General features: G+C 39.9%; 1 protein-coding gene across 4 annotated transcripts in view; it reads left to right on the forward strand.

Annotated features, from left to right (window-relative positions):
• Positions 1-17,975, forward strand: part of LOC140280009 (glucocorticoid receptor-like) — a 54,276-nt gene extending 36,301 nt beyond the window's left edge. For 2 of the 4 annotated variants that reach the window (XM_072375260.1, XM_072375259.1), the window contains 6 exons: positions 1,427-1,543; positions 4,377-4,649; positions 7,475-7,619; positions 9,450-9,580; positions 13,185-13,342; positions 13,623-17,975. In XM_072375260.1, coding sequence (XP_072231361.1) covers positions 1,427-1,543; positions 4,377-4,649; positions 7,475-7,619; positions 9,450-9,580; positions 13,185-13,342; positions 13,623-13,775 — 977 coding nt within the window. In that variant the 3' untranslated portion in view covers positions 13,776-17,975. The remainder of the gene's footprint in view (positions 1-1,426; positions 1,544-4,376; positions 4,650-7,474; positions 7,620-9,449; positions 9,581-13,184; positions 13,343-13,622) is intronic. The other 2 variants (XM_072375257.1, XM_072375258.1) reach the window with 1 other exon arrangement.
• The last annotated feature ends 1,488 nt before the right edge of the window (positions 17,976-19,463 follow it).

Raw genomic sequence — 19,463 nt, forward strand, 5'->3', positions numbered from 1 at the left:
TTTAATTAGAAATGGTTTTGTAATTTCCGTTCTTTAGTGGATGAGTACCGCAGAGCAGGTTTGGTTTATGGTAACATTTTTCTATTGCAAAGCTTTAGCAATGCAGCACATATCACTTCCTAACTGGATAACCAACAAGTGAGTAAGAAGTCCATAAAAAGCAGGTTGTAATGCTGACGTTTTTTTTTATGCAGTTTTTTTCTTACTTTGTGCGACTTGCTTAGTATCTTCAGTGCGCCCTGTTCCAGGATTTTTCAGCTTTTCAGGAATCCAATAGTTTTAATCATCTCTAACAGAGGCTATGACAGAGGTGCAAAGCTAAATGTTAGAGCTTTGAAGATAAGAATGAGAGCTTTCTGTTCACTGTGACTGATAACTGGTAGGATGTGGTGAAGAACGTTTTCCACTTGGAAAGAACATTTTGGTGACAAGCTTTTCTAAATCACTACTTTTGATCTGTTTTATACAGTGTTGCATGCCCTGAGAAGCTGATGTGAAGTCCATTGTGGGGTAGTGACTCACACAGCATATTGGAAATGATTTGAGTCAAAAAGGACGGTTTGATTTCGTAGATTGACTGCCGTCATGAAGGAAAAAAAACGAGTGTGAATTGCTTGGCATGATTCAACAGTGTGAGACATCCCCATATTAATTTAGTCCCTTTTACTGGTTATGTTTCAGTCTGAACTCAAAAAAATCCCTTGATTCTGGACAGGATCAAATTCATGTGATACTCCTCAGGCTCTTACACTTTATAGTTGTCAATGCTAAAAACAAGACACTGTTTGTACTGTTGCAGTTCTTCTGAACCAATGCGGTAACATGACTGAAAATAGATCTTTCAGCATGCACCATGAAAAATAAGCATATGCCACAATGAGTTAGCTGCACTGGTAAAGCCACAAAGATCTTCACAAACTACAAAAGGTATATTGAAATGTGGCGTTAATTAAAAGATGTAGAATCCCTTCTCTGCCAGGCTTTCTTCAGTATTTTAATTCAAATGAACTTCTTCCCTCTGCTCACAAATTGAATCAATTCTAATCACAGCTACCACTCTGTACCCCCCATTTAAATGGTATACGGCTAAATGTTTGTGTATGAAAAGAGTTACTGAGGTGAAAAGCATCTGTGGTTAGCCAACAAAAGCAATCAATTTAGACTCTAGTACAGGGAGGCTGTGTGTTATTGTTGTGCTCAAATAGCTCAGTAAACAGTAATTGTGTCACGTAGTAAAAGTGCGGACTTGAAGAGGGGAAGACTCAACACCACAGGCACGCCACAAGCTTGTGAGGCTTACTGTAGAATCAACAGGTGGTGAATGTGGTTATACATACTGACCAGGCTAATCCTTCTAAAACCCTCTTAGCTGGCTAATTTGTCTCCCTTATCCTCTTTCTTCTTCCTCCTCCTCCTCTATTTACAGGTCAGCACAACTACCTGTGTGCAGGGAGAAACGACTGCATTATTGATAAGATCCGAAGGAAGAACTGCCCAGCCTGCCGCTTCAGGAAATGTCTTCAAGCCGGAATGAACTTGGAAGGTAAAGAGTCCTTCCCCTCAGACCACGTTTAGAGCCTTGGAAAAAGAAAGCACACCCTCTTTCAATTCTCAGGTTTTACGCATCACAACATTAAGAAATCATTATCAGATCATAAATTCAGATAAATACAACCTCAAATGAGCAACACATGACACATTATCGTGTCATTATTTAGCACAACCTAAGCTACCCTTATGCTTCAGTGGCTTGTACAACCATCTATAGCAGCAATAACTTACATCATTGGAGAGTGATGTCGGCCCGTTGTTCTTCACAGTGCTGTTTGCATTATTTGTACAGCTCTCCCAAGGTCCCACCAAAGAATTTCATTCAGGTTGAGCTCTGGACTTTGACTGGTCTGTTGCAACACCTTGACTCCGCTCTTTTTCAGGGACTCTGTTGTAGATATGCGGCTGTGTTTGATATCGCTCTGTTGCATAACTTTAGCTGTCGGATTTGTAACACAGAATAGTTTATGGTGGACGAGTTTTTTACTCATCTGTGTACTTGTGTATGTATATATATTCCATACTTCTATGTACTGCTTTCTCTGAGCATGCAAGCGAGGCAGAATAAGAGCACATCATCACTGCCTTCTCTAAGCCTTCTTCCTTGAATAACCTGGTGATCTTTGACTTGGTTCAGCTTCAGGGTTTAAACCAGGCTTTGGTCAGTGCAGCAATTAAGCTGTGACACCAATTAACCAATTAGCGGATATACACAAATCGCAAGTGATCTAAATATCTTCCGAAGGACGCCGACTTTCGCCTAACATTCTCGGTGAGTAGATGAACGTATTTCATGCCAGAAATAAGGTCCAGGTTTAAAAATACCGGACTTCCCCTTTAAGCTTGTGTTACCTCAGTGGAACAAATAGCTGTCAGTAGGTTGGTCAGTCCAGGTTTTTGTGAGAGTACATGTGAAAACTGGGTTTGTTAGAGGCAGGAAGGGAGAAAGTGGGATTTGAGGGATGTCAACGCTTCAGCAGACAGCATCTATCTAAAAGGCTTGTAGTTTCCATAGAAACGCTGAGAGAGGAAATGAAAAAAGCTAGAGAGTAGGAAATGCATGTTCTTTTCATGGTAACCTCTCAACGTCTAATGTGTTTTTCACATCTAATTTAAAAAAAATGTTGCTCACAGAAAGGGCAGCACTGTAGCAGTTTCTGCTTCATTAACGTCGAGAAAGTTAAAAGAAGTGTTCAAGCTGACCCCCTCATCTTGTTTGTATTGAATTAAATCCATGGGGTCGGGTCAAAGGAGCCTTGGACTTAACCGGGATATAAAAAGTACTGCGGTAAAGCGATCAGGAGAGGGTACGCACAGAGGAGGCTGTCCCGTTTCATTCCAGCCCAGCCTGTGTTAACGGTGCGTTTGTTCACAGCTGGTAGTGTCACAACAATGTCCAAAAAGTGCTACATGGTAATATATTCTTATGAATGTAATATATTCTTATGAATGTCGTTTTCCTGCTGACAGGATTCCAACCTGCAACCTTGTATTTATTAGAATTCAGGCTAAACCATGTGATTTTTATCACTCGGCCTGACTATTGATTTATCAATATCCAATTCAAACCGAATATTTTTTAATCCCTAACCATGTGTCTATTATGATTAACTCAAACCAACCTCGATTGAGAGGAAAACTGAAAAATGACAAATTCCTTGGAAAATATGGGATCGGATGGGGCATGAAGTCAGTTTTTGACAGTTTGTGCCTCTTTATACCTCCTTCTTATTGTTGTTAATTATTGACCTCATGACAGTGTTGGCCTGCATGTTTCGGCAGGAAGTGAAACATCTTCTTCATGTGCTTGGATTTTGAGCTCTATATTTCCACAGCAAAGGATGTTTAAAGATTAACCACATTAGTCACAAAAATATTGCAGCTGTTTTTGATAGTTCTGGCTTCGGTGATGAAATAATTCTCCAATTTTCTAACTGTTCTTTAGGAATTGTGAATGATATATTTCTACAACCTAGCACGTACAGTTATATGTGCAACCCTTCTATTCTAAGGTTTTTAAATCTTATTTATAGTCCTTACCAGGTCCTAAAATTGGTGAGCACAACCTCAAGAAACAACAGAAGCAGTGTATGAAAAACTGCATAAGCCCCATGACTAAGTAGCTTTTAGAAGCTCCTTTAGCAGCAATAAGTTGAAGTAATCATTCTCTGTATGACGTTAGCAGTTCTCACATTTTTAAGGAAGAATTTTGGCCCACTCCTGCTTACAGTGTTGCTTCAGCTCATCGAGGTTTGCAGCATTGGTTTCTGCACAGCTCTCTTAAGGTCCCACCACAGCGTTTCAGTCAGGCTGAGGTCTGGACTCTGACTGGACCGTTGCAACACCTTGATTCTTTTCTTTTTCACACATTCTGCTGTAGATCTGCTGCTGTGTTTGGGATCATTGTCCTGTTGATGAGCCAGTTTCAGCCCAGCTTTAGCACATGGCCTCACATTTGACTCTAGAATACTTTGGTATCCAGAGGAGTTGATGGTGGACTCAATGACTGCAAGGTGTCCAAGTCCAAGGCTGCAAAACAGGCTCAAATCATCACTTTGTGCTCTGGGAAATTGTTTCTGACATTATCCACTTATAAAGTAAAGGATAAACCAAGAAAGGAAAGGCCTGAATGTTGGTACAGGAAATAACGTTTTGATTCAGCTTTACTGATTTAAGTTGAGGTTCTCTGTGTTCTTAATTACCTGCTTGCCATGTAGGGAATCTGTCCTTTAATACTATTATTTATTATCCAGCAAAAAAAAAAGACCGCCTTTAACATTTTTTTGGGTGAAAACCATAATTCTTTATTATATCTCTCCCCATAGCAAGGAAAAACAAGAAGCTGGTCAAGATGAAAGTGCAACGACCCTCTGGTTCATCAGAGCCCATAAGCAGCATACCTGCCCTCGTCATACCAAGGAGCATGCCCCAACTCGTGCCCACCATGCTGTCTGTGCTCAAGGCCATCGAACCAGAGATCATCTACTCGGGCTATGACAGCACGCTGCCAGACACCTCTACACGGCTCATGACCACTCTCAACAGGCTTGGGGGGCAGCAGGTCATCTCTGCAGTCAAGTGGGCCAAGTCACTGCCAGGTAACAGAAACCTCTTTGCCACTGGTTCAGTTTAAGTCTGTGCTGCAGCTCAAGCATAGTGTGTCACAACCAGATTTTCTGGCTTGGACACGAAACCAGTGAAGTGGTTGAGCCCCCGATGGAAAAAGAAGACACTTTTCAAGTAATTTCTTACCTTTCATACACGTGCAGACGACTGTGATGTACCTTTTGCATTAAAAGGGCAAAGCACTTAGGATGCGCACTCAAAGATTTCCACACACTCATCAGTTATCTGAGCTTCTGCCACTGGAGTCGTCCATTTCATGCAGAGGTGTGAGTTAACTTGTGAAATATTGCAAATATGCAATGTTCTCAGCTAAGAAGCAGAACCTATCATCATTCAGAGGGTCACAGTGTTTGTTGCAAAGGTTAGAACAGGTGTTAGGACATCATTATAGCCAGATAAGGACCCTGAGCATGGTTCTACAGATGTAGACTGCTGCTTCTAGCTGTTTGAATGCAGGAAGCATGGTGTAGGTGAGGTTCGTCATCTAGCTGATTGAATCACTGTTAGGCTGGTAACCAAATAGTTATCTTAATTGAATTGACTGTATGTCAAGGCAGAGATTTCTTCTCTTTTTTCTTTGGCTTCACATGGCAGTAGAAACAGATGTTCATGAACCATGTGATAAAATGTGTGACCTGTAATTAAATGGAAGTGACGGGTAATCGTGGCTCATGAAAGAATATTTCATCGTAGAAACCGAGCTTCCCCACAGTGCTTTGATTTAAAAAAAAAAAAAAGTTAAGGCCTCTCTGAGTGTGCTTAAAAATGATGTTCCTTCAACACGCTAAGGTCATTAGTCAGAAAACATGACACTTTTATCTCAAAGCGTTTTGAATCATTGCATTTTTCAGTGGCATCACAAAAGGAAAAATACAGCACATGTTTGCATAGCCCCCTATTAGCCTGAGCATGAAGTCCTATGTGGGCATTCCTGTGGCATAATGAGTGATGTTGTTGAAATAAACACAATTTGTGCTTGTATTGAAATCCGGAAATTCATAGAATGGTGGTTATCATAAGGCACAGGAAGTACGAGGAGGTGGCTTTAGAAATACATGACACATGAGCAGCTGGCCTTGTTGTTTTTTCATGATAAATCATCTTTAAGTGGATCAAGACATGACTCAAAAAGCCAGCCTGCGTTGGCATTCAGTTCATGAAGAAACATACTGACTGCACATTTTATTCTGGTCACAATAACTTAAATTCATGTTGGAAACATCAAGTAAATGTCTGATTGATTATCAGCCCCCCCCACACACACAAAAACACTGAGGGAAAGCGTTCGGAACCACATGTGTTTCTGTAGTTTGTGCTCATGGGAAAGAAGGCACATGACTTGATAATCACTCCAAGTATTTGAGATCGTATTACCTCGAGGAAACCTTCCAGTGAAACTGTATCACTGGCTTTTTTTTCTGTGAAATGACAGACAAATCTGTCCTCACATTTTTAGTGTGTGCATATGTGTGTGTTATTCTGGTGTTAAGGAAAAGCCAGTTCGGGAAAAGCCCAAACGGTTTAAAAGCAAATACAAAGTGAAAGGACCTTTCATGTGTGCTTCTTCTGTTGTTTTGACAGAATGGAAACTCAATTTGGACATTGACTTAACTAGATTGTTCTCTTTCTCTCTTTAATTAATTTATTTTGGTCTCCCCCAGCTGGCTTTGTTATATTGTTTTAATGGTGTATTGTTCAGTATGGAGGACTAAGGTTGCCAAAACCAAAAATGAGTACAGAAACATATAAATGGCAAAAAGGTATTGACATGATGATTTCCTGGCTGGATTTCCCAGTGTGTTTCTCCCAGTGTGCACGTGGGCTCTCTCTCTCTCCGGCCTCCTCCCACCGTCCAAAAACATGCATGTTAGGTTAATTGGTGACTGTAAAATCTACCCTAGCAGTGAGTGTGAGAGTGCACGGTTGCCGCTGTGATGGACTGGCGAGCTGTCCAATACCCAGCTGGGACAGCTGGGATAGGCTCCAGCCCCCTCCTGCGGCTCTCAGTTGGATTGAGCAGGTGTGGAAAATGAATGGATGGGATTGTAACCTAACAGGTATAAGTAAGAACGGTCATGTTCAATTCAATTCAATTCAATTCAATTTTATTTATATAGCGCCAGATTACAACAATTGTCATCTCAAGGCACAACTGTGCTCACACTGTGATGGTCCTGTCTGTGGTGCACTCGCGCTTTAAGGCAGCTGGAATGTGTATTTCTCTACACTCTCCGTTATATTTTCACTTTACATTGTGTTTCATATTTTTGTCGACCGTTTTTTAAGTTAGATTAATCTCTATATATTTATTTCTGTATTAAATCCCCTTTGCAACCCCGAATTTTAAAACCATCTCTGAATGCATTTCTTTTTCATTATCAAAACGAAGAGGCCTTCTCTCAGTGAGTGCCATGAGCTCAACTTCTGCTTTTGACATGAGAATGCAGAGATTGACTTGATTTACAGTCACATTTTGGACATTTTTGCTCTCAATAATTCTGAAAAACTATGCATTCCTTTCTAAAATCAACACATGCAAATACTGCATAGTGCCGCTTTGAAAATACAGACGGAGGACGTGTTTAGTATCGTGAATACAAAGCATGTCATCACTCTAACACACAAGGTAGAATTGTCCAAACTTTGCTTTGTTATAAAGAGAGCATTGTGTATAAACTTACACATATTTATTCCTTTTATCAATTAATCTGTTATTACCAACGTGTTTCCGAGTCCCTCTGTCGATGTGATTTGATCTGTTCATTATGTCTTACCAGTTTCATTTGACCTCTCTTAGGCTTCCGCAACCTGCACCTTGATGACCAGATGACGTTGCTGCAGTGCTCCTGGCTCTTCCTCATGTCCTTTAGTCTTGGTTGGAGGTCCTATGAGCAGTGCAACGGCAGCATGCTCTGCTTCGCCCCTGATCTCGTCATCAACAAGTGCGTACAAGGGTCAGCTGTTGTACATTTGAGTTATCTTTTCTCAGGCAGAACATCGTGTGACAGATCTGGTTTGCGTTCGCTCATTTCAGTTCATGGCTAAGCTGGGATTGAATGGAAGTAAGGTCATAAGCCTGAGGAAAATAAGTGGGCGGCGGCTGAAGACTTGAGATTTTTAGAATAAGCCCTCGAAATATGGCTGAAAGACTTCTAGGTTTGAGCTACATCTGCTGTTTTAGGGTTAGGGTTAGCTGTTTTAAATGAATAGTTTGGCAGTTTTGAAAGTATTTGTAGTTTTAGCCTTATGGGGGATTAGATGTTGATGCCACTATATGTGAGCTTTATGTGGAAAAGTTTAAGCAGGGATCAGCGGCTTACTTGCCTCAATCCAGAGTTTATCAAAAAGTCTAAAACTGTTTGATCAGAGCCCAAAAAGGAATGTAAAATCAATATGTGTTAAATAGCGAGTTATTTGCTCTCTTGGTCGTCTCTGACAGCAGTGATGAGTATAAGCTCTCTGCCCCTTCCTCTAGTTTTTATGTCAAGCTGAGCTAATCACGCCGTAGCACCTCTGGTATTGCCGTCAGAAAGAAGGAGCTATTTCTGTCTTCACCTGTTGAACTCCAAGCCAGCTCAAGCCATTTTGAATCTTGACTGAACCTTTCTGCACCTTCTGGTTCTTATTTACTCTCAATATATGCACTTGTTGTAAATAACTTTTCTCTTGGAAAGATGATATATAAGAAATGTAAAAACAAAAAAAAACTAATTAAAAGAAAAAAAAACTGTCAGGCTAATATATCAGGCCATATAATTGTAAATGTTTGAATAAAGAAAAATACCCACCTTGAAAATTAGGTGACAGATCGAGGTACATATGCCATTCATGTGACAAGGCATAGAAAAAGAACCAGAATATCATTAAATAACCTTACCTGTAAGCACAGCACAATAAAGAGCCCTTAATATGCATCTTTATAGGTCTGTAATTAGAATTTTAGGGTTCACTAAAATATCCTTTTATGCTTTAATATTTAGAAAACACTTTTTTTCCCCCTTGTATTCTCTATATAGCTGCAGCATCTCTTGCCACTTTAAGATGTTGATTAATAACGTGCAAAAAGGATGTTTTGCCATTGAGTCTTTGAGGGAGGTCTGGAGCAGTATCCCCAGTGTGAGCCAACGGACTGCGGTGCAGACTGTTGATCAGTCTGTTGGCTAATTTCCTGTTATTATATCTGTCATCATTCCATTTCCCATTTTCAAGAGTCAGATTTTGAATTATATATATTTTGGCCTATTGAAGCTTTACCTTCAGTCTTAATCTGTTAAACCTGCACATGCTGGCGAGCTTAATTTCCTACAACATGCTTCAAAGGCCCTTGCAGTGAGTCGAGCCTCCCATAAAGACATAAACTCACAGCACACAGGGGTAAAAATAGATATGACAGGTGGAGTTATTGCCATTAGCGCTGCAGTTGGTCAGAATGAATTGACAGCAATAAAACCCAGAGCTAAGTTTCAACAGAACGTGCTGCATTGATTGTAGAGATATAAAAAATGATGTGGGCTGTGTGTGAGTGGAAGTGAGGTGTGAAAATCCATTACGGCTGGTTTTACAGTCATACTTGTTCTGCAGCACTTCCATGCTTCTTACTGCTACTTACTGATAAATTGAATTACAGGATGAGTGAAAAGTATTTACGTCTAATCTAACGATCTAATGTACGTCGCCCTTCCCTCTGTGTTCTTCTCTTTGTTCCACGACTGTCCCAAGCTGCCCTACAATCATCACATTTCTTTTGCCTGTTCCCTCTTGTCCTGTCACAGCGAGCGCATGAAGCTGCCCTTCATGAGCGACCAGTGTGAGCAGATGCTGAAGATCTGCAATGAGTTTGTCAGACTGCAGGTGTCCTATGATGAGTACCTGTGCATGAAGGTGCTTTTACTGCTCAGTACAGGTAATAAAACACTGTTAAAAGCATCTAAAAGACACAATCTGGTGTTTATCTTTTAGAATTCTGCTCATATTTTCAAATGACTGCATATTTGATGCCTTTTTTGCACTTTAAAACATAGAGTTTAAATAAAATATAGCAATGCAATTGTTTTTATTATTATTATATTTGTTCTTTTTTTCCTTCTGTTAACAAAGTTTAGCGGTAATACAGTATATTGATTTAAATTTACCCTTTCTTCTGCTCCTTAGTTTCTCTGCTTTAGCAAACATTTTCTCCTTTAATAGTAAGAGGTGAGGTGACAGCTAGAATGTATTTAAGTGGAGTCCAGTCTTAAATTCATTTCAATCAAAAAGAACGTTTTTAAGGGGAATTTCGGTCTTTTTACTGGAACTTTTTTTTTCTCTCTTTGTCCTACATATGAGATCAGTTAAGAAAGATTTCATTCTTTCTTTCTTTTTTTTTTTTTACTTATTCAAGTTAGGAAAGTGAATGAATCCCTGTCTTGAGAACCTTTTTAAACCCATGTTACTGCTCAGTAGTTATGGCAAAGATTGTGAATATGACCCATTTTATGTCAAATGTAACACGATGAATTCTTTTTCCGTGGCTTTGATATTTGGGATTTATATTTGATATTTGGCACACAGATTCACCTTTTACACCAACAACAACAGCAAAAAAATACATAAAAAATAAGAAAACGTGAGTTGGAAACGACTAGTTTAATCCCCAATAGCATGTTTAGAAGTGCTATTTGGGCATAAACTAATCTCAAAATGACCTTTGCATTGTTTCAACCACACTTTGAAGCTCCAACTTGTTTGTCGCGCTGCATTTTGTCACCATAAGGTCACAGATTCAGCTTAACTGGGTCAAACTGCCCTTTTGAGTTCAGCACCATAATGACGAATCAAGTCAGCTGTGTATCTGGACATGTCAGCAGCTGCATAGGTTGCCATGAAGTTTTTCAGTTTTCCAGCGATCAACAAAGCAAGCAACAACTTGTTTACCTGACATGAATGGTGAGGATTATTATCTACAGTGCACGAGGCCCCACAGTTGAACCCAGTGAGCAGGACTGCAGTGAAGTAAAACCATACAGAATACAATTCCCACCTGCAATATTCGCAAAACATCTGCTCTAAAAAAAGTGTAGTTTTCTATTTATTATTTTGTTACTTTTAGTGATCTGCGTCGGCGTTTTTCTGTACAGATCACATTCGGTTAATGTGCTGTGAAGTTTCACGTGCTTGTTGAGCATTAAGTGATCGTTTGTTTGGCGTTTAAGCCGCTGAAGTAATTTTGAACTCTTTCAAGTGTTTCACGCCAAGAGATTCTGATTTTCCAAAGAAGCAGTCACACCTTTTTTTTTTTTTACACCACATTTGATCTGCAACACTGCAAGAATAACACACCGTGTCAATTTTTTTCATTAAGATAAAGATTAAAAACAGAGTCAAAATATAATGAATTATATGAATTATTACTGCTCCATCTAGATCAAAGAGCCCTCCTGGACGTATTGTTCATCTTCTGTCGTCACTGTCTTAGTTGAAGAAAACCTGGTTGCGTTACAGGATTCTAATTTCCTCCCCATTAACAAGAAGTGCAGGGATGTCAAGTAAGAGTTGTTGACATGTTACGTAACCATCACAAATTGCTTAAATAAGAGCTAGTCATGAAGAAAGTCATTACAACACAAGTCTTTTTCCTCATTTTGGAACAGTTTTTCTTGCTGAAAATTACATTCAGCAGATTTATTCATGTGTTCTTAATGTACTTTGAATGGATTCGATTTGCACTTAAAAAGTACAGATTAGGGAGGGCATTAGAGGAAGGACTGAGGCTGAAAGAAACATGTACATCGCAAGCAGCCTTCCTTCCCCATCTTGCTTAAGAGAGAAAACACTAAAAGTTGTGGACTACCAGTCTCTTTCTGTAATTAGTATCCTGCAAAATCCTGCCAGGAAACATCAAGCGACACGTAAACTGTATCAATAAATGTTTTTCTTCATAAGAAGCTTTGCTTTGGAGAGGAGGTGGCCGTTCTCTCTGCCTTATTCCTGGGAATAAGGCGGGGAAACGGATGCACTTCAGAGACATTTGCTCATCATGCAGAGGAAATTATATTTCCATACTGAGCACTGGTTGCATTTTTGTACCTGAGAGCTGTTTCCATCTTTCCCTTCAGGGATGGAAAACCTATCAGGTCAGGACAGTTTTGGTTTGAGCTGCTTTAATAATTTCTCACAAACATCAGAGAAATGGAAGTCACCCACGGGATAATTTGTTATAGTGTTCCTCTTAAATTTCCTCTTTTTTTGGTCTTAAATCAACATTAACATTTGCACCACAAGACGTAAATATTTCACAAAAGTAGGTCACAGTTGATTTTTTATTTTTGTAAAATGATCTTGAGAAGTTTTAAGAACTGTCAGAGCTTCAAACTCGAGCCGTTTTCACACATGGACACCGGGGATGTTCAGAAAAATGTGCAGACCATTTCGGGTTTTTTTTTGTTACACAGTAAGTTTTAACACATCCCAGCAAGAGGCTGCAGATGAGGTGGAGGGGATTGGTTGTCTGGAGTGCACGTGATGCAGAAATGACGCTGGGGCTCATTTTTCTTCTTTTTCTCGTTCTCACATGTTCTGAAAAATCTCCCCAGAAAGTTTGGAGAGACGGAGAGGATGTTGCAGACATTTGCGTGCTCATACGCCTCCGCTCTGTAACATCTAGAACATTTCAGGACTTCAGTGCGTGTGTGAAACCAGCCAGTTCTGAGAGCTTTCGCTCTGCAATGTCTCCCATTTATTTGATTATGTAAATGTGGCAGTATGTCATGCCCTTTGTGGCTTTGTGTAATTCCTGCAAGTGACTGTGGCTCTCTGAGGGCTCAGTGCCATGCAGCAGACTGACAATGGGCCCATGTGTTCATGTCGCCATAACAACTGTATTTTGATGGTTTTCAGTTGCTTAGAAAGGTAAAGTCCTCAGCACAGTTCCTAAAAATAATGTCATAAGTTTGAGAATCACATCATGCTGCACAGTTAGCATTAATGTTGCTTTGTTTGTTTTTTTTTCCTGTTTTGAGGAGCACTGTGGTAATGAGGTGCATCTGTGTGTTCATCCAATGTTTGGTTAAGTTACTCGTTGGAAATTCAGTCAAGTTTTAACAGCCGTTTGCTGTTTCTGGCAGCAAAGAGCAGGATAAGGAGCAGATGATAGAAATGGCAACGTTACTGTTGGATTTCTAGTTTGAGTTTGAATGTGCAAAACCAGCTGTTTACATAACAAGCTGTCCAGATGGCAGATTACTGTAGGCACGTGTCTAAATGCAGATTACAAGGGTACATCATTAGATAAGTAAAAGATAATTCATATTAAAGAAAGAGTCTATTTAAGCCTGCAGATAAACGCATTACTACTTAAAAGGTTTTCACATCAACAGACCGCCTGATACAATGAAAGTCACAAGATTCAAGACGGTTAATTTGGTGTTAAGAAACTTTACTGATAGCAATTGTTCAATGAACTCTTGTGTCACACATCTCATCGATTCTTCCCTGCATGTCTATGCTTTTCTTCCTTTATGTGTGTGTAGTGCCGAAAGAGGGCCTGAAGAGCCAGGCAGTGTTTGATGAGATCAGGATGACGTACATCAAAGAGCTGGGAAAAGCCATCGTCAAGAGAGAGGAGAAGGCTAGTCAGAACTGGCAACGTTTCTACCAGCTAACTAAGCTACTGGACTCCATGCAGGAGGTTAGAGGAGCACACACACACACACACAATAAAATCACACTTTGTTTTTACTGCTGAAGTGCATCCGTGACTTGGTGTTCAGCTGATTTCTTTGCATCATGCTGATTAGTGTGGATAGTTTAGTCTCTGTGTAATGTAACCTCCATGTTAAAAACAAAAAAAGGCACATTTTCTGTTTTTCTGAGGCCTCTCAAAATATTCTTGCAAAATGAAGAGAAAGAAGGTAAAAAAAAAAGCTTTACAGAATTAGCTTACTAATCTCTCTGTGTCTGTTATCCAGATGGTTGAGGGTCTTCTGCAGATCTGCTTCCACACCTTTGTGAATAAAACCCTTAGTGTGGAATTCCCAGAGATGCTGGCAGAAATCATCACCAACCAGATACCAAAAGTCAAAGATGGGAGCGTTAAACCTCTGCTGTTTCATCAGAAATGACTGCCTTACACTGTGAATCAATGCCTTAAATCCTGCCCTGCACCTCTATATGAGGCCTCCTGAACATTTGCTTATCCTGCCTCCCTCGTCCCTCTGGTCCCGCTCTTCTGTCACTTTTCTGGGCTCCGTTTAGGAATTCTGCCACGTCCCTCCAGGCATCAGCCATTTAGCCTCAGAGCACAATACCTGTGGCCTCAAAGCTCCTATTCCAGTTCTACATCCAACCACTGACTTGTACCCGGTCCTCTTGGCTAGAAGCTAAGAGGAATTTGGCCACTGAATGTCTTTTGGAAGATCTATTTTTTCAGCCCCTCCCCTCACGAACCTAATCTCAGATATCTTATCTTACAATGTTCGTTTGCCTCTTGCTCTCTGCAGCCTCTAGAGTTTTACGCTATTTTCACAGAAAAGCCAACGCCTACAAACATCAGTTCCCCCCACAGCGTGACGTGTATACTTTGCAGCTCCTCTGGATTATCAGCTCAAGCTTTGTGCTCCTCTGCTCACCTGCACAGCTTCAGTGCACCGTGAATGTACGCTCACATTCTGGGGTGTCCAGAAGACGATGAAAGGGGTAAAAAAGAACACAAAAAAAGAGCCTTTTCCTTCTGGATTCCAGGACAGTGGGAATGAAATGAGATTAATTTACCTGACCAATGGAAGAAAAAAACAAAACACCAAGAGGAATATTCTTCATTTATGCAGACTGGCATCGCCGACCACACATGCAGAAGTAACACCTGTTGGGCCGCTCAGAGTATAAGCAGATACATATTCGCTCAGCCAAATGTTTACACAGGATGCATCTGAGGGAAAACCAGTGCCTTTTAGTTTTTACGCTCTTCGTAGCCATCCATTCTGAACCTATTGTTCCCTAATGCTGACATCTTTCGACATATTTTGTCAGTTTGAGGGGTTTTTTTTTCAATCCACACCGGCAATTTCTGTCTTTTGTTGTTTTGTTTTTTTCCAAGCTGACACTTTGGTGTTTTTAATGTGGGATGTTCTGTCTCTTTGCTCTGATGTGCAGACGTGTATGTAAGAGCCTGTGGTACGGAAATATACGAGCAGTGTTAAAGTTTTACCACCCTCATCTTCAGGTCTATGACGAGATAAAAGAAATCCACGATATACTACATCTCCTAAAGCATATCAACAAATTGCCTGCTGAATAGACACCACTGAATCTGAATACATGTCTGTTTTGTTCGAGTCGAGGGGTTGACTGACTGAAATGTTAGAATTCAGTCAATCGGGATGATAAATGTTTGTGAATCCTATTTGCTGACAAGCATTCATATGAATTGGGGTTTTAGAACTAGATTTGTTTTGGGAAAACACTTCCAAATTGTGAAGAAAATAGTTAGAAAATGTGTTAGAAAATAGCCATAATGATTCAAGCAAACCTGTAGTCAGAACTATCACTTTCACTACCAGCTGCATTCATACAGAGATTGTTGCACGCGTCTAGATTTGAAAATGTGGTTTTGTGGAGGTTGACCTTGAGTGGCCAGATTACCCGTTGCCACCTCAGAAAATTACAGCATGCTTGTATGCTAATGGAAAATTGTTTTTGTATGTGGGAACCTAACAGGAATACAATGATTAGGGAAAACAACCTGAACTCTCCAGCCATAACTTACCTCACCACACAGTACTCTAAGGAAAACCGAGGGTGTGATATATATTTGGGAAAAGTGCTAAAAAGTGCTACTCTCTTCGGTCTTCAGAATGAGGAAAGACTCCTGGAAAGGAGGGGGAAAGAAACCAACAAACTTTAAACTCCTAGGATTATCATGACCTCTGAGACTGAAAATATGCACAAGTATTCCACTCAGTGCCATTTACACAAAATCTACCCTTTAATCAGCTTAATCTCAACATATTTTCACATAGGAACTGGGCTTATTATGAAGTTGTTGTACCTGAAAGGGTAAATAAAGTATACATACCGTCGCGTTTTGTATATTAGTGGTGAGCATAGTCCAACTCTCTTTTCAGCACATCTGAAGTTGAAATTTAGTTTGAGGAAGCTGCAATTCAGTCCAAATGATTTATGAATCTAAGCTCAGGCTATGAGTGATTACATCACTTACACGTGTCTCACTAGTGCCAAATATAACAGCAGGTTTTTACCGTTTTCTTTTTTGTTTTTCTGGCGATGTCAAAGTGTACTGATCCATTTGTGATTTGGCATCATGTGGTTGTTGTAACTTTGCTTCAGGGTGCTTCATCTTCAGTGTCAAGCATTCACCAGCTTAAAATGACCGATTGTTATCCAAGTCAGCGTATGAGGTTCACAAATTATGTTGGGTTTTTTTTGTTTTTTTTTAAAACCGCACAGCTGTAATTTCTGCTAACGTCTACAAGTGTTGGTCAGCTTTTGGTACATTTATAATGTGAAGAAAAAAAGAAAAAAAAGTTCATACCAGCTCATGTGACGGCCAAAGCAAAACGTCAACAGCTCAGATGTGCAGCCGCCTCTGCTGGCAGTGTAAAACACACACACACACACACACACACTTCTACCGGCCTCTCTGCCTAAAACGCCGACTGTATAGCTCTTTCAGCCTCTCTGCAGCACATATAACTCTGAATGCCAGTTGACAAACCAGGTAACAGGTTGCCATGGAGACCAGTCGTTTGTATGTCACTCACAACTAACAGCACAGCAGGCTCTGGATGCTACAAGCTGCAAGTCAATTAAGAGCCATCGCTTCTTTAAACCAGCCAATGCTGCAGAAGGGCGGTGACTCGCAGTGGGCTCGTTTCAGACTGAGGCGCTCAGGCTGCTTACATCACTGCGCGTTGATTATTCTGGGGAAGAGTTGACTGAACAGTTTGTTTGGGTGACTTGCATACAGTGTTATGTTTGTTTCCAGGTGATGGTGCTTCAGAAAACCAGCTTTAATGTGTAGATGTAATCACATACCCGCACATTTTTAAATGGCTACAGGTGTATATAGCAATGCTGACATATCCAGTGTAATGTAAACGGTGTCTGTTCTTGCAAAATATTTTTTACATTGACCTCTATACTCACAACTTTCTCTTTTACCTTTCAACTACATGTTCAACTAAAGGCCTTGCGAAAGGGAGACAGAGAGCCATAGAAATAAGACTTCAAATCAGGAAATAGACAAATATCAGTGCTTTTGGAGATTGATCTATTGTAAATGACAATATTTTCTGTGATTTTAAATACATCAACTTGATCCTCTTTGATATGACTAATTTTACTCAATCATTTTTGTACGTTGAACGAGTAATTTTGTTCTTTTTTCCTTTCTGTTTGTTGGTTTGTGTTTGATAAGGTAGACGTGTTGAATACATTAGAAAGTGTTAAACATGTTTGTCTTGTGAAGTAAATATTAATTCTACAAGTCAGCTGAAAAAGTATACATGAATGCTGACTGTGTTTTTAAAGATGAGGAAACGGGGGAGAGGGGAGCGACGGCAGGTTAGAAGGACTCTGAGATTTTTGTGTTAACAAGAGTGACCAAAGCAGAGAAGAAAAAAAATAATAAAATAAAAGAAGTAATTAAGCAGTTACATTTTGTGTAGCATTTACTAGCTTACTTCTACCACTTCTGGTTTTATTACAAATGTTATTTTTTTCTTTTTTTGTAAAGGTCTTGGCTTTGGATCTCATGTATATTGCTGTGAGGATTTACTGGTCACTTTAAAATAAAAAACAAAGAAAGAAAAAAAAAACAAAAAAAAAAGCTTAGTCTCTGTGTGGAAGTAGATTTTCCAGAGCCTGGTGGAATTGCACTACCCTCCAGTTGGTTGACACAGTCTATTTTATGTAAAATACATGCAAATATCTTTAAAAAGAATTAAGGGCAGATCATGATTCACTGGCATACAAAGCTATGACTTTCACTGAAGTCTGTTTTGTTCGTATTTCAGTTATGTAGATGTAATCCGATGTAATATACATATATATATAAAAGAAAAATGTTCGCTTTAAAAAACAATAGTTTGTATTTACACTTCTCCTGTAGTCGGTGTCGATATTTTCACCTATTTGATTAAATGTTGAATTAAGTTATCTGTGTCGTTCTTTGACATTGAATTTGGCATTTTGTCAGATGATGTTTTTCTCATCGCTGGATCAAAGCCCAAATTTGTAAAGAACCGATTATTTCTTTAGCCCAGACATTGACACAATAAAGTTTCCTGTTTTCCCAACATTCAGCTACAGTGGTTTTATTTAAGTAATTAATTTGCAAGAGGCGAGACGATCATCCCTCAGTTGCCTGTCCTCTCAATAGTATGAATGATGTCGCTTTAACGTAGAACTCTGTGAGTTGAATAGAAATAAACTTTCTCATATCTGCTGAAACTGATTCTACAACCTGTGATTATTTAGGGGGGAAAAAAAAGACTTATTTTCACTACTAAAGCGATCTGCAAGAATCCACCATAGCATGAGCGAGAACAACTAGTGAAATTGAGGCGGAGTCTCTAACAGGTGTTTAGTACTTTAAAGTTCTACAGTTGCTGATGCCTCTTCTGTAGGTTTGCAGCAGAGCTGAAGCACAGCAGAGAGGGACGGAGAAGGGCTCACAAGTTATATTCATTCAATTTTTTAAGCAAAGGAGAAAAATGCTCTTGGTCTTGCCTTTGGATCTCATGTATGTTGCTGTGAGGATTTACTGGTCAATTTAAAATGAAAAACAGGTGAACTTTCCAATAGCTCTACACTAAGTAAGAGGCTAACTCGTGTCAAGTACAAGTCAATTTGTGGTCATGAAGGTTATGTGATGGAGTTGTTTTTGGATGATGAACACATGAAGAGAGGCAGCTCTTCACCACAAACAGTTCAAGCCTAAAGGAAGCTACACAATATGCAAATTTAACCACCTTATAAGTTAAATTAAAGCCACTGTTTCGACCGGCATCTGATGGACTGGGCCGTGACATCCTGTTTGATATGTGCCAACTATACGGTGGCGATAGCTGCTGATCAGCGGTGAGCTGCAACCCAAATGTCCCGCTGAGGTAAGGTCGGTGTTGTGAGCTGACAGATGACTGCACCGCTTACCGAGATGTGGGTTCATATGCTCGCTGGTTTGCTAGCTCAACCAGATTTGCTTGTTGGTTTGAATTAGACAGGATGTTTATCCCATCTGGCTTGCATCTAGACAAATTCAAGAAAATGTTTAGCTAAATTAACTGCATAGTTGCTGACAAATGACCAACATGAAGCACAGATATTTTCAGACCAGGGTAAACGCAGCCATTACATCTGATGCGTCTAAACTTCCCTTTGACAAGCCAGTTTGTGTTCATCACTCCACCTATGTGTCTCTTCTTTATACCGTCTGGCAGGAATGATGGGAACTTCCAAAATTAAGTCATGAGACAATAAAAGTGAATGGCTGCCAAGATACAGAGGGTGGGTCAACTACCCCAACCTCGCCTTTATTACCTTCTGAAGCTGGGAGGTGGAGTCAGCATGGAGGGATGGAAAAAGCAAATCATTTGAGTCAACTAAGCTGTAACCTTTTTAAATGAGGAAACACCTTCTGCTGGTAAGACTTCTGAAGTAAAAATCAAATCAAAGTGGCGGCTGTTCATGATTTATCTTTAATTCTGCACAATACATCACCAAAACATCTGCAAGAATATTTAAGGCTGGGGATAGACTTAAATGATATAAAAGATCTGGCAACATAGAAG

Source organism: Leuresthes tenuis, unplaced genomic scaffold (genome assembly GCF_036924035.1).
Source record: "Leuresthes tenuis unplaced genomic scaffold, fLeuTen1.0.hap1 SCAF_21, whole genome shotgun sequence".
In the NCBI taxonomy this organism is placed as follows: Eukaryota; Metazoa; Chordata; class Actinopteri; order Atheriniformes; family Atherinopsidae; genus Leuresthes; species Leuresthes tenuis.